Source organism: Staurois parvus, unplaced genomic scaffold (genome assembly GCF_062004578.1).
Source record: "Staurois parvus isolate SC_StPar_1 unplaced genomic scaffold, SC_StPar_1.0 ptg000721l, whole genome shotgun sequence".
Taxonomy (NCBI): domain Eukaryota; kingdom Metazoa; phylum Chordata; class Amphibia; order Anura; family Ranidae; genus Staurois; species Staurois parvus.
Window position 1 is genome coordinate 3,081,515 of NW_028318517.1, and position 16,338 is coordinate 3,097,852.

At 46.3% G+C, this 16,338-nt stretch overlaps 1 protein-coding gene across 1 annotated transcript; it reads left to right on the plus strand.

The window, feature by feature from the left end:
* Positions 1–9,375: 9,375 nt before the first annotated feature.
* Positions 9,376–15,672, plus strand: LOC149445442 (uncharacterized). Its single transcript, XM_089653840.1, has 3 exons — positions 9,376–9,603; positions 9,720–9,861; positions 12,524–15,672. Exons 1-3 carry the CDS (start codon positions 9,376–9,378, stop codon positions 13,975–13,977), a joined length of 1,824 nt encoding a protein of 607 aa, XP_089509966.1. The 3' UTR covers positions 13,978–15,672.
* Positions 15,673–16,338: the final 666 nt, after the last annotated feature.

The following is a 16,338-nucleotide window of genomic DNA, read 5'->3' on the forward strand; positions in this document are numbered from 1 at the left end:
TGTCCCTGAGTAACAATTCTGTGGCCCTAAAGTCTCTGTGGCCCTAACTCTGTCCCTAATACAGACAGGTCTGTCTCTCTTGAATGACCGGAGGCTAATGGAGAATTCTAAGATGGCCGCGATTTATAGCTCCACCATTACACAGTGCTGGCTGGCTGCTGATTGGCTAATGCGATCACATGTCATGAATGAATGCATTATGGGTCAGCGCGTCTTGTCTGCGCGCCTTCCCAGAGATCCCCGCTCCGTCGCCACACATGTCGCCGCCATTTTTGGGAAAATTCGATTCATGCATCCGAAGTTTGCTAATTTTCGGATTCGGCGCGAATCAAATTTTTCCTAATCTTCGAAACGAATTCCACTTCGTCATGTTCGATTCGCTCATCTCTAGCGATAGCCCACAAAGTAGAAATACAAATAGTATGTATCAATGTCATAACATTATCAGGAACCCCCCGGGATACGAGCTCCCAATAGGAAGACTGTATAGTCAGACGTACCGGAACACCCACCAGTGAAGTCACCAACTCAGATATCCTGCCCCACACCAAGGATAAAGTTGGGCAAGCCCACAACGTATGTACCAAAGTACCGGTAAGGCCACAGCCCCGGAAACATAACGGGGACGTTTGTGGGTACAAAACGTGTAGCCTTGACGGGGTATAATACCATCTGGTTAATACCTTGAGGGCCGTCTCACGGACAGAAAGAGATTGAGAGCTCTTACATATGTTATCCACCATGGAATCCCAATCCTCATCCGAAAAGGTGATACCACTATCTGCTTCCCATTTTTGTCTCTATAAAGGAGGTGTGGGAGAGAGACTGACCAGGAATTGGTGATACAGATCAGAGATAAGACCTTTGCCCCGGGAGAGTCACGACTGATACGTTCAAAAAATGAAATCGGAGATGAAGGTGTAAGGCCAAAATGTGAGTTAAAAAATGTTTAATCTGCGATAACGATGATATTCACGAAGCGGAACATCAAAAAGTCCGCACATCATATCAAAGGGAATATAAGATCCTCCACTTTGACAGTCAGACAACCTAATAAAGGATCTATCGTACCACCAACGAAACGCCTGAGGAGAAGAAAATGCTGTACTAAAGTTAGGGTCACCAAAAAACGATACACCCGGGAAACAGAAGAGACCAGATTTCATTGAAGTTTCCATCGAGACCAAAGTGTCAATGAATGGTCACAACAGAGTTAGAAAAAGTTACCGATCGAGGGAGGATTTTGGACCATAAAATACCCGGTAAATAAAATGGGCGTATAGATTGAGATTCAAATCTAACCCACGGGATCTGGGAGTTAACAGTCGCCCATTGTGATAATTGTGCAAAACACGCTGAAAGGTAATAGAGCCAAAAATTGGGAAGACCGAGGCCCCCCGTCCGTTGTGACCGGTACAAAACCGATGAGGTAAAACGTGGAGGTTTATTACAGCAAATAAATTGTTAATCAGCCGCTGAAAGCGATCCAGAAACATTTTAGAGACGGAGACTGGAAGTGATGTAAATAAAGTAGTTTAGGCAGAATATTCATTGTGACTGCCGTGACTCTACCCAGGAAGGAGATGGGGTACCCATGGCAAACCTTCAGTAGAGTAGAGAGGCGCCACACATGGGGGGTAATTAGCAGCAAACATATCTGAGTATCTGGCAGTGAGGTTGATACCTAAATAGGAAATCCGATCCGTGGCCCAACGAAATGGAAAAGACCTACGGAGAGAGGCACTCAGGGAATCAGGAACATTGATGGCATAACCACTGATTTAGTGACATGAACAGACCTGACACTACAGCAAAGTCGTTCAATACCGCCATAGATTAGGTAATGATACTAACGGGTTGGTGAGGAAAAGCATGACATCATCAGCATACATACAGATTCTGAAAGGTGAAACCAATAAAGGGTAACCAGAGATCTCCGAATGTGATCTGATTGCAATCACCAAAGGTCCCAACACCAGCGCACACAATAGGGATGACAGAGGACAACCATGACGGGTACCTCTACCCAATGTAACAAAGTCAGAGTTACAGCCGGGAAGTCTGATCCTTGTTATGGGAGAGTCATAGAGGGCGAGTATACCAGATAAACACTCATCACTGACACCCATTCTCTGCACCCAGGAAAACAAGGCCAAAGGACACCATCGAAGGCCTCATTAGTGTCCAAACTCAGTAACAAAACTTCTCTGGAGTGCAAATTGGTGTCCTGACTAATGTTTAATGTAAGGAGAATGTTGTCACTGATAAATCTGTCCGGGATACAACCTGATTGGTCTGGAGACACCAAAGTCCCTTTCATTCTTTAACCCCCCCGGACATTCCTAAAAGCGTCTCAGATTTATATACATTTTCTGTTAAAAAGGAATGTTTTCCTCCTCCTGAGCAGCAATGTAAGGGGCTCTATGCTCCATACTCCTGACCCCGGCACTCCATCATTGTGTTGGCTGCATAGTGTAATGATTGCCCATTGGCTGCCTGTGTAGTGTCATCATTGCCCTTTGTAGGCCATGTATGGTCAGGATGGTCCTTGTCTTGTCTATTTATTGTCAGTGCTGTTTGTTTAGAGGACCATATTACTAGAATTTATCTCCACAATGAGGAGAATGTTCCGGCCCCGGAAGTGGGGGAATGTTCTGCCCCTGAAGGGGTTCATCTGGGTTCCCACACTATATATGTGTGTATCATCATCTGCTGGAGATAAAAGACTTCACAGTGACTATGGAGGAAGAGGACGGACGTGACTGTGGAGGAAGAGGATGGACGTGACTGTGGAGGAAGAGGACGGACGTGACTATGGAGGAAGAGGACGGACGTGACTATGGAGGAAGAGGACGGACGTGACTATGGAGGAAGAGGACGGACGTGACTATGGAGGAAGAGGACAGACGTGACTATGGAGGAAGAGGACAGACGTGACTATGGAGGAAGAGGACGGACGTGACTATGGAGGAAGAGGACAGACGTGACTATGGAGGAAGAGGACAGACGTGACCATGGAGGAAGAGGACGGATGGACGTGACCGTGGAGGAAGAGGACGGACGTGACCGTGGAGGAAGAGGACGGACGTGACCGTGGAGGAAGAGGACGGACGTGACCGTGGAGGAAGAGGACGGACGTGACCGTGGAGGAAGAGGACGGACGTGACCGTGGAGGAAGAGGACGGCCGTGACCGTGGTGGAAGAGGACCGACGTGACCGTGGAGGAAGAGGACCGACGTGACCGTGGAGGAAGAGGACCGACGTGACCGTGGAGGAAGAGGACCGACGTGACCGTGGAGGAAGAGGACGGCCGTGACTGTGGAGGAAGAGGACCGACATGACGGGGGTTAAATAGGAAAAAAACATCTTATTACCTCCTCTGCTGTCACGTCCAGCAATGTCTCTGATATGCTTCCTGTCCGTGCCTGACATCACTTCCTGTCTGTGCCTGACATCACTTCCTGTCTGCATTCCATAGAGACTTCCTGTGTGAGTATAGGTGAGATCCCCACCTTGTGGAGTTCAGAGGAACTGCAGCCCCGAGATCCATCCCATAATCCCCCTTCCTGTATAATATGTACCTTACAGGGATACTACGGGAGATGAAACATTACTGAATAAAGGAAGAAGAAATAAATGTAACTCTTATGTAACCAACTGTTCAACAAACATCTCTTATTACATATAGAAAAGTCTTACAAACACAGAACACAAAATACAAATGTATAGCTAATGAGAGCGATCCCGCCAAACCTGATCCTTCTGGGGGGGACAATGCAAAAATATATATCAATCCACTCATAATGACATCATCTTCTGGGAGTGTCTGCACATCCATCCATTTCACACACATTTCATGTTGTCTCAGCAGATCTCCTGCAGCCTATTAGCTCCCATTTCCCTCTCTATATCTCAGCAGATCTCCCGCAGCCTATTAGCACCCATTTTCCTCTCTATGTCTCAGCAGATCTCCTGCAGTCTATTAGCACCCATTTCCCTCTTTATGTCTCAGCAGATCTCCCGCAGCCTATTAGCACCCATTTTCCCTCTCTATGTCTCAGCAGATCTCCTGCAGCCTATTAGCTCCCATTTCCCTCTCTATGTCTCAGTGGATCTCCTGCAGCCTATTAGCACCCATTTCCCTCTCTATGTCTCAGCGGATCTCCTGCAGCCTATTAGCTCCCATTTCCCTCTCTATGTCTCAGTGGATCTCCTGCAGCCTATTAGCACCCATTTCCCTTTCTATGTCTCAGCGGATCTCCTGCAGCCTATTAGCTCCCATTTCCCTCTCTATGTCTCAGCGGATCTCCTGCAGCCTATTAGCTCCCATTTCCCTTTCCAGGTCTCGGCAGATCTCCTGCAGCCTATTAGCACCCATTTCCATCTCTATGTCTCAGCGGATCTCCTGCAGCCTATTAGCTCCCATTTCCCTCTCTATGTCTCAGCGGATCTCCTGCAGCCTATTAGCACCCATTTCCATCTCTATGTCACACATTACAACAAGCAGTCACAAAGGTAAATGTAAAATAAAAGCAGAGAGGGAGAGAAGGCTGATAAAGCAGCTCATCGATGAGAGGTACATAAGAACATACAATGTCAATACAAAACAGTGACATGGCCATCAATCACAAACGATCGGAGCAGACAGATCGGTGTCATAGGTGTCCCGTGGGTCCTGAACTGCCTCCAGCACAGGGACAGTAGCAGGGTGTAAAGCAGGTAGGTACTCCAACTTTCTCATTTCTGCTCTGACCTTCATCAGTGCCGGTAACATGGGGGACATAGAAGACAGCCAATGCATGGGAATGGTTCTCCTGGATGCCCTCAGAATGTAGGTAGAAAGTTTTCTTACACATTTAGAGAGACCCGAAAAGGTAGACCCAACAGAAAGTTAATGGGCTCAAAAGGGACAGGAGCCAGGAAAAGTAACCACAATGGGGTAAGGACCTCCTCCAAAAGGGCGCAATGGACCGGCAATCCCAAAAAATGTGGAAAAGAGTGTCAGTTTCCGTCCCACAACACCAGCAAACAGAGGAAACATTCAGGTTACGATCATGGAGAACCTCAGGGGTCCGATACCAAAACATGGGGATCTTAGAAGGATTTTCTGTACACATTACACACACAGAAGATTTAGAAGAGGCCTCCCAAATCCTACTCCATTGATCCAACCCAATATCACATTGAAGGAAACGGGACCATTTACACATATAAAGGGGAGAACCAATAGAAAAAGGGCGACATCTACAAGCAATGTATACGTAGCGGAAATGATGTCCCGGTGGTGTGGGCCTTGGAGGCAGATATGATCTAAAGGGGTAGGTTGTTCAAGAGTCAGAGAAGAGGCTTTGGAGGCAAAAATGTGTTGTATCTGTAGATAAACAAAATACTGATGGGGTGGAATGCGAGCGGCTTTTTGAATGTCAGGGAAGGATTTAAGGTTGTGAATTACAGGATTGACCAAATGTTGCAATTGGAATAGATTAACCTCAGCCCAAGGACGGACTCAACCAATGGCCAGACTATCTGGGAGACTTGGATTAAAAATGATGTTGGTCAAGGGGGAACACTTAGAGCCTAGGATGAATCTAACCCTACACCTCCTCCATATAGACAACATAAACTGCATGGGTCCTAATATGAGAGGAGAGGTAGTGCGGGCTGTGACAAAATAAGTCCCCCTCATTCCCTCTTTACACCAAGTCACGGCCAGACATGCACGCCTCGGTTAGCTAGTCGCTGTGGGCGTGTGCATGTGGGTGGGATCTGTGACAGCCTCTGATGACTCCTCTGTCATCCAATAAAGCTGATGGACCTCTGATGTCTTCCTTGTCCTACGATGAAGCTGATGGACCTCTGATGTCTCCCTTGTTCTCTGATGAAGCTGATAGACCTTTGATTTCTCCTCTGTCCTCTGATGAAGCTAATGGACCTCTGATGTCTCCCCTGTCTCCAATGAGGCTGATGGACCTCTGATGTCTGCCTATCCTCTGTCTGATGAAGCTGATGGACCTCTGATGTCTCCCTTGTTCTACAATGAAGCTGATAGACCTCTAATGTCTCTCCTGTCATCTGATGAAGCTGATGGACCTCTGACGTCTCCCCATCCTCTGATATCCACCAGTCAATGTTCACTGAAGGAAGGGGGATCCAGGAGCGAACATTCACTAAAGGAAGGGGAGATCCTGGAGCAAAGGCTCACTCCAGGAGGGAGAAATCCAGGAGTGAATGTTCACCATGGGAAGTGGAAATTTAGGAGTAAATGTTCAATGAAAGAAGGGGAGATCCAGGAGAGAATGTTCACTAATCTCCCACCCCTCTAACTGGCATCACCCTTTGTGCCGATCCTAGGTGTGCCTGGAGGAGAGCAGAAGAATGACTCTGTTGTGTCAGACTTCTCCCTTCTAACCCCCGACACCACGAGCCCAATAGGCAAACACTGCGCCCAACTGATGCTTCATAGCTACTTTCCAAGGTAGAGCTATTCCCTCCCACACCATGCAATATAGAGGCCTGAATACGCATGCGCGTGCCCGTATGGCACCAGTAACTTCAGTCTCTTGGTAACAGGATGAATGTTGGGGTCTTCAGCGAGACACTTTCATTGGTGCACTTACACTCCTATGGTAAAGTATCATTGTAATCCCGTGGCAGGATTTGTATAGCAAAGCAAACACTGTGTCTGTATAGCAGGACCATCTACACAACCCAGTGCCTGGTGAGTATGGGAGAAGTGTCATGTCTCTGTGTGCCGTGTTCCTGTCATCTGCCAGGGGGCAAAATCCCTCTCACCAGATCCTGGGACTAAGGCCCAAACCATGGTCCTGGAAATGACCGGCTCCTGTGGTCACCTCACGATGAGCCCTTCACACTGTCGGTGTAGGCACTGTACTGTAGGCCACATCTCTCAGGTTGGATGTTCCCTCACTGATGCAGATACCTAAACATGGAGAGCACTGACCCTGAGCACTTCTCTGCCAGGTCCAGACTGTCTCCTGCCACATGCAGACTGCCTCCCCTCAGGAAAAACAAGATGGAGTCCTTCACTCTGCTCTCACTAAGCATGCTGGTCTCTGTAGTTCCATCCCTCATATCAGATTATCAGGCCATTTATGTTCAGGACTGCATATCCCACAATGCTTTGCAGCTGCACCTCCTGCTTGAGAAAGTCCCTGTCATTGGCTCCTTTAATACCTCTTCTGATTGGTTCTGTGTTACAGTCTGAGAGGAGAACGGAGGGGCTGAAATCCCTGACTGCCTTGTGTGTATCCAGTGCAAGTGTCAGATTTCACAGGAGATGCCAGTCAGCAGGTTACAGCAGTCACAGATAGGAGTCATTTCCTCCCCTACACAAGGATCTACAGTCCATACACACCCAGCACAAGGCCGGGGCCACACTACCAGACGCTTCTCGGGGCTGCAGTTCCTCTGAGCTCCACAAGGTGGGGATCTCACTTCTACCCACACAGGAAGTCTCTATGGAAGACAGGAAGTGATGTCAGGCACAGACAGGAAGTGATGTCAGGCACAGACAGGAAGTTTCGGGTGAGAGCTGAGTTGGGAGGAAGCAGAGAGGAGACGTTGCTGGAAGTGACAGCAGAGGAGGTAATAAGATGTTATTTCCTATTTACACCCAGTAACCACCCATCATGTCCGTCCTCTTCCTCCATATTCACATTCGTCCTCTTCCTCCACAGTCACGTCCGTCCTCTTCTTCCATAGTCACGTCCGTCCTCTTCCTCCATAGACACGTCTGTCCTCTTCCTCCATAGCCACGTCCGTCCTTTCCTGCATAGTCGTGTCCGTCCTCTTCCTCCATAGTCATGTCCGTCCTCTTCCCCCATAGTCACATCTGTCCTCTTCCTCCATAGTCACTGTGACATCTTTTATCTCCAGCAGATGATGATACACACATATATAGTGTGGGAACCCAGATTAACCCCTTCAGGGGCAGAACATTCCCCCACTTCCGGGGCCGGAACATTCTCTTCATTGTGGAGAGGTGTCACCTTCTCACCTCATCAGTCTATACCAAAGGATTATACCACTTTTATAAGTGGCGGGGAATGGAGAATCCTATGACATCACATTGACCTCACAGCTCCTCCTCCCAATGCCCCTCCATCCAGAATCAGAGAATCCTATACATCACACTGACCTCACAGCTCCTCCTCCCAATGTCCCTCCATCTGGCTTTTTTCTGTTGCTCTTAGGATGTGGGGCCCCTTGGTATCCTCACATGTAAAGTGGGACTGTTGGTCCTGCGTTGTATGTAATGACATCAGAATGCTGCAACAAGCCTATACCCTGCGTAGTGTGGGGGTCCTGTGGGGGGGAATTATACCTCAGCCTGAAGAGGGGCTTTAATAAAATGGAGACCTGAATGGAGAGGTGAGGAGGATTCTGGGAATATCATTTGATGTGACTATTTGTGTTCAGATGTAGAGTTTTCCTCCTGTGAAGTCTGGAGATCATATGACATCACATTGCCTCCACCTCCCTCCCTGATAGAAGAGAGAAAGAAGAAGAAGATTCTAGAAGTCACCAGAGAGATCACTGAGCTGCTGACAGGAGAGGTGAGCGGTGCCGGGAATTCTGGGACATTCTCCAGTAACAGACAAGGGATGTGTCTGGATGGTGACTGTATCATTGTGTGTGTCAGGTTCCTATAAGGTGTCAGGGTGTCACTGTCTATTTCTCCATGGAGGAGTGGGAGTATTTAGAAGGACACAAGGATCTCTACAAGGACGTCATGATGGACAATCAGCCGCCCCTCACATCACCGGGTAAGAGGAGACTTTATTGTAAAGGAGAGAGCAGTACGGAGGATCCACCTAGATCCCCCATCATCTGATAAACACATAGAAACAATGGATTCAGTCAGTGTGTGTGTTTCCTACAGATGGATCCAGTCATGGGAACCCAACAGAGAGATGTCCCCATCCTCTGTATTCCCGGGATTCCATACAGGAAGGTCACACCATCCCTCACCATCATCAGGTAGATGAGGAACAATCACTGATAGTATCATTAGGATCTGTACATTATCTGTATTGTTACCATTGATGGCATTTTTATTATATATTCAGAGTGGAAACCTGAGAAATTCTAAACTTGACGTTAAAGAAGAGATAAAAGAGGAGGAGGATGAGGATGGGGGGATGGAGGAGTCAGAGCTTCTAAAAGAACACAAAGATCTGTACCAGGACACCATGGTGGAGTCATCCAGCTACAGGAACCCACCAGAGAGATGTCCCCGTCCTCTGTATTCCCGGGATTCCACACAGGAAGGTCACACCATCCCTCACCATCATCAGGTAGATGATGACAATTATTGGTAGTTGTGATTTATACACAGCATGTTTGTTACAATGAATGTTTTATTATATCTTTCAGAGTGGAATCCTCGGGGATGATAATATTGATGGTAAAGAAGAGTATAAAGAGGAGGATGAGGAGTATGGAGTGATGGAGGAGTTTTCAGAAGGACACAAGGATATGATGGAGCCACCTAATACCAGGAACCCACCAGAGAGATGTCCCCGTCCTCTGTATTCCCGGGATTCCACACAGGAAGGTCACACCATCCCCCACCATTACAAGGTTGGTGGGATGGAGAATCTAGAACATGGACTCATAGAAGTGATTTTTTTATGTGATGCCACAATATTGGAGTTCATGTTTTACAAATGAACTCTTCTATTATTATTTTGTTTTAGGTTGAAGATCTAAATGATATAAAAGTTGAGGTGAAAGCAGAAGAAGAAGAGGCGTATGTGAGGGATGATCAGCAGTCTATGGAGGAGGATGGAATAACGGGGACATTTATAGAGGAGGACACTCCTACAGAGATCAGCACAGGTGGGTCATGAACACTAAATCCATTCCTCCACCCATACTGCTCACTGATTGGTCCAGAGTAGGGCGGGGACTGGGTGATATCAGCCTGTAATCCCCTGGTCACTTTCCTGAGCTGTGTTCCCCGTCCTGTATTCATGGATTTCTCTCGGATAATCTTCCTTCTCTGTGCTGCAGACACAATTTATGTATCTAGACTGGATTTATGGAGGTTCTGGGGTTCAGCTGGCAGCAAAATGTTGATTTTTCCTATAAGCATTGCATATTGTAGGCACCCAGGACATGTGACTGGGGTCTCCTGCCTTGTGCCTGACTCCTCCAGGGGACCTTCTCTGTTATCTGCTGGCTGTGCCGGGTGGAGGGATATGTCTGTAGTGTCTCAGACCCAAGTCACTGAGTGCAGTCTCAGGAGATGGGAGGCAGCGGTGTGGGATCTCTGCAACTTGTCTACAGTAAACATTTAAACTTCCACTGATTACTGAATACCAATATTATGAGTCCTGACCCCTGCACTATATACTCTGTTGTACATTAGATACTCATGACCCCTGCACTATATACTCTATGTTGTACATTACATACTCCTGACCCCTGCACTATATACACTATGTTGTACATTACATAGTCCTGACCCCTGCACTATATAGTCTATGTTGTACATTACATACTCCTGACCCCTGCACTATATACTCTATGTTGTACATTACATACTCCTGACCCCTGCACTATATACTCTATGTTGTACATTACATCCTCCTGACCCCTGCACTATATACTCTGTTGTACATTACATCCTCCTGACCCCTGCACTATATACTTTATGTTGTACATTACATACTCCTGACCCCTGCACTATATACTCTATGTTGTACATTACATCCTCCTGACCCCTGCACTATATACTCTATGTTGTACATTACATACTACTGACCCCTGCACTATATACTCTATGTTGTACATTACATACTCCTGACCCCTGCACTATATACTCTATGTTGTACATTACATACTCCTGACCCCTGCACTATATACTCTATGTTGTACATTACATACTCCTGACCCCTGCACTATATACTCTGTTGTACATTACATCCTCCTGACCCCTGCACTATATACTCTGTTGTACATTACATCCTCCTGACCCCTGCACTATATACTTTATGTTGTACATTAGATACTCCTGACCCCTGCACTATATACTCTATGTTGTACATTACATACTCCTGACCCCTGCACTATATACTCTGTTGTACATTACATCCTCCTGACCCCTGCACTATATACTTTATGTTGTACATTACATACTCCTGACCCCTGCACTATATACTCTATGTTGTACATTACATACTCCTGACCCCTGCACTATATACTCTATGTTGTACATTACATACTCCTGACCCCTGCACTATATACTCTGTTGTACATTACATCCTCCTGACCCCTGCACTATATACTTTATGTTGTACATTCCATACTCCTGACCCCTGCACTATATACTCTATGTTGTACATTACATACTCCTGACCCCTGCACTATATACTCTATGTTGTACATTACATACTCCTGACCCCTGCACTATATACTCTATGTTGTACATTACATACTCCTGACCCCTGCACTATATACTCTGTTGTACATTACATCCTCCTGACCCCTGCACTATATACTCTGTTGTACATTACATCCTCCTGACCCCTGCACTATATACTCTATGTAGTACATTACATACTCCTGACCCCTGCACTATATACTCTATGTTGTACATTACATACTCCTGACCCCTGCACTATATACTCTGTTGTACATTACATCCTCCTGACCCCTGCACTATATACTCTGTTGTACATTACATCCTCCTGACCCCTGCACTATATACTCTGTTATACATTCCATACTCCTGACCCCTGCACTATATACTCTATGTTGTACATTACATACTCCTGACCCCTGCACTATATACTCTATGTTGTACATTACATACTCCTGACCCCTGCACTATATACTCTATGTTGTACATTCCATAGTCCTGACTTTTGCTCTCCCCCTCCCCCCACTGCTATATATACACATAATATGTATTCTCTTTTGTTACACCCATTTCCTCCCAGCTGGACATTTTATATCGGATGATGTGATTGGAGCACAGACTTTTACATGGTGATAATAATGTGATAACATCCTCCAACTTTGGACCCTTAAACAGAAAGTGATAATGAGAGAGGAGCCAATACCCCAATGATGGTGGTCTTCAGGATCAGTCCAGTCTTCATCTTGGTTGTTCTCCCCCCATCCTCACTCTCTGACCTCTGGTGGGGCTCAGCCCCGCTGTTCTTCATGACTAAATCATGGACTAAATCAGGAAGTGCAGTACTTCTTGTGTTGGGAAGATGGCGATGAGTGATAGAGGGGGTGGGGACCCTCGTCCTATAATCCCCTCATCACTGTCCCTCCTATAAAAGACAGTTCTGGTTGTTTCCTCACTCTCTGACTAAGGTCCATGAATAAAGAAATGACCTGGTAGGAGATCAGAGGAGCCATTTCCTAGTTCTCTTGAGGGTGGAATTGTAAGCTCCTCAGAGACCAAGCTGCCTGATGTGGGCGGAGTCCTGGTTTGGGGGAACCAATCAGCTCCTGTCTAGTAATCCTCTTTGTCTTTGTATTTTAGTCCATGGCCGGGAGATGAGGAAAACCTCCGAGGATTGTCTCACTTTGTCTCCAGACTGGAAAGTAGAAGATGAGGACATCACACAGTATAGTCCAGGAGAAAACCCGGCTCCCTCCAATGTCCATCCGGCACCACCCAGTGTAGATGGACCATCGGATTCCTCGCATCCTGAGGAACCTCAGACTGTGCGTGACCGGGCCGGCCCTCCAACAGGGAAGAGGTTCTCCTGTACTGAGTGCGGGAAGGTTTTTCATCATAAATTCCTTGTTATTAGGCATCAAAGGTCTCACACGGGGGAAAAACCATATTCCTGTCCTGAGTGTGGGAAACGGTTTTCTCAAAAGTCCCATCTTGTCAGACATCAGAGATCTCACACTGGGGAGAAGCCACTTTCCTGTTCTGTGTGCGGGAAATGTTTTTCACAGAAGTCCAGTCTGCACAAACATCAGAGATATCACACGGGGGAGAAGCCGTATTCCTGTCCTGAGTGCGGAAAGTGTTTTTCAGAGAAGTTCAATCTTTACAGGCATCAGAGATCTCATACAGGGGAGAAGCCATATTCCTGTCCTGAGTGTGGGAAATGTTTTTCACTTAAGTCCAGTCTTTACACACATCAGAGATCTCACTCAGGGGAGAAGCCGTATTCCTGTCCTGAGTGTGGGAAATGTTTTTCAGTGAAGTCCGATCTTTCCATACATCAGAGATCCCACACAGGGGAGAAGCCGTATTCCTGTCCTGAGTGTGGGAAATGTTTTTCACATAAGTCCAATCTTTACAAGCATCAGAGATCTCACACAGAGGAACCTCAGACTCTGCAGAACCAGGCCAGCCTTCCAACAGAGAAGAGGTTCCCCTGTAATGAGTGTGGGAAGGGTTTCCGGTGTAAATCAGAGCTTAATGCGCATAAAAGATTTCACACGGGGGAGAAGCTGTATTCCTGTCCTGAGTGCGGGAAATGTTTTTCAAGGAAGCCCAATCTTCACAGCCATCAGAGATCTCACACAGGTGAGAAGCCGTATTCTTGTTCTGAGTGCGGGAAATATTTTTCAAGAAAGTCCTATCTTTACAAACATCAGAGATATCACACGGGGGAGAAGCCACATTCCTGTCCTGAGTGCGGGAAATGTTTTTCACAGAAGTCCAATCTTTACAAGCATCAGAGATCTCACACAGGGGAAAAGCCATATTCTTGTTCTGAGTGCGGGAAATATTTTACAAGGAAGTCCAGTCTTTACAAGCATCAGAGATCTCATACAGGGGAGAAACCATATTCTTGTCCTGAGAGTGGGAAATGTTTTTCAGTGAAGTCCCATCTTTATACACACCAGAGATCCCACACAGGGGAACAGACATATTCCTGTTCTGAGTGCGGGAAATGCTTTTCACAGCAGTCCCATCTTTCCAGACATCAGAGATCCCACACAGGAGAGAAGCCACTTTCCTGTCCTGAGTGAGGGAAATGTTCCTCACTGAAGTCCTGTCTTCCTGTACATCAGGGGTCCCACACAACCGTGGAGGTGTATTAGTGCCTTGAGTGCGGGAAATGTCTTCTAGATGAATGTTGCTGGACATCCCAGCTCTCATGTGGGGAAGAAGCACACCCTGATATACATCTCAGATATACTCCATGGCTGATCCTTATCATGGAAGAAACAGTTCATTAGGAGATCAGAGGTCCCCAAAGACATGGATGAAGTATGGGACAGGGTTGGCCATTGATGGTAGAAGAAGAATAAAAATGGAGTCATTGGCTGAGTTTATAAATTGTTGAATGAATGGACCATCATTCACCCAGATGTGACCAGTTTGGTCCATACTTGAAGGAGAAGTTCCCCTTTCCAGACAGAATTTCCCTTCCCATAATACACAGAAGCGTTCTCTGATGCCGTCTCTGGCCCGGCTGTCCAGATGGGCTTTCCTCTCCCCTCATCCACAGGACCATCACTTGTCTGTCAGTTTATTGGAACAGATTTTCAGATTGCATCATTTCCTGTCCATGATATCTCAGCATTCACTTCCTGTAGGCCACTTCCCAGAAGTCTTCACTTCCTTGTTGCATCACAGAGGGGGATGTGACAGGGCGTGTTCACCACTCTGGACCACACCTCCCTCATTATAATACCTTCCTATACAATCTGATTGGACAATCTCCTTTAGATCTCCCACCAGGTATGTAGTACAGGGTCAGACAAAGTCCAGGGCAATGAAATGTGTGTACCCAATTATAAATGTGCAAAGAAAACAAATAAAAAATGGCAAACGCATGTAAATGCATAAAACACAGAGAGTGATAAAAGTGATGATATAACTGATGAGAAAACAAATAATAGGAAAAATGCAGCCCAACTAGATGTGTAGAACTTCCTATAAATGTGCAAAGAAAACAAGAAAATCACAAACTGGTAAACGCATAAAACACAATGAGTGATAAAACTGGATAAAGTGCAATAAACCCCGACTTCCCTTGTCCATACAGAGCTTCATAATCCATCGTTCCCCTTTAAACGTCATAAATACTATAAACGCATGTAAACGCATACACATAAAACTAATATAAACAAACACAGAATCCATAAAAGTCCCAAATTATCTAGTGAGAGATTTCTGTCTTCCAAGTATTGTGTTCTGTGACATGCACACGTCATGAATGCTCAATACATAGTTGCTGACGTGCCCCACGCACGGTGCGTTTCAGGCCCCATTCACACCCAGAGTAGAGGGAACGCAGGTTTTTTGACACACATAGGGCGGCCCATTAATTGCAATGGGCTGTGCTACATGGCAGAGTAGCTCATGGGACATTTTGGCGTGGTGCGTGTTGAATATTTTTTACTGCGTGTGTAGTGATGTGATCATTTCTTTGCCCATTTTCCAGTGTATGCTTCTGTTATGCAGTGTTTGTTTTGCCCTTTTCCAATATGGCTGCTATGCTCTCTGTGCACTGAGGATGAGGTCATCAGAGAGAGCACTTGTGGAAGAGAGGGGTGTGGATTTCCTGCAGAGAGAGCTCAGACTGTCAGTGTTGCAGCCTCCCCTCACTGAGACATGCAGAAAACACTGTTAATGCTTTAATGTTCCTGTGTGGAAGATACTTTATGTTGGATGGTCACTGAATGTGATTTCTCCAATACATGGACTTTCATATACAATGCTGTGTGGATTACTGTCTATGTGGATGACACATTTCTCAGTTGGGATTTCACTTGTTATCCACAAGCCCCAATTGAGTGGAGGCACTAGTGCTTGTTAGAGATCTTGTCCTGATCACACAGATTATAAGGACTCTGTTCCTGAATTTTATACAGGTGGGGCCATCATACCCCAGTAGCCACAAAAATTGTACAAAGAGTGCTACACGTGTTTTGCTGGATTTGTTACCCGTTTTTTATTGTGGTAAAATATGTTCTTGTTTCTGTGCTGGGTGTGCCGTTACCAATTAATGACACTGAAAGGACAAATAGGTCATTTTAGGTGTATAAAGGGGCCATACACCATACCATCTGATTGTACAATCTTCTTTAGATTTACCAAAACAATATAATAGGAGGACCTACCATCTATCCGATCAGGCTGGCCCTTGCACTACATCAGGGGTGTCCCGGGGGCTGCATGTGGCCCCAGGGAATTTAGCATGCAGCCTGAGCCCATCTGGGGTAGCCAGGCAATGCACGTGGGGAGAGTTCCCGGGGATGCTGTGAAGAAAACATTGATGGGTGAAAGGTGTGTACCAATGAGGTCAGTGCAGGATTTGTGTCCTAATGAGGTCAGCTGGTAATCTACTTCCTGGTCTTACTGGTTCCTCTGTCCTCTGTCTA

Coding starts and splice junctions, on each gene's coding strand:
- LOC149445442 (XM_089653840.1), top strand. CDS start 9,376: ATGTTTTATTATATCTTTCAGAGTGGAATCCTCGGGGATGATAATATT. Junction 9,604..9,719: donor CCATCCCCCACCATTACAAG/GTTGGTGGGATG, acceptor ATTTTGTTTTAG/GTTGAAGATCTAAATGATAT. Junction 9,862..12,523: donor TCCTACAGAGATCAGCACAG/GTGGGTCATGAA, acceptor TTTGTATTTTAG/TCCATGGCCGGGAGATGAGG.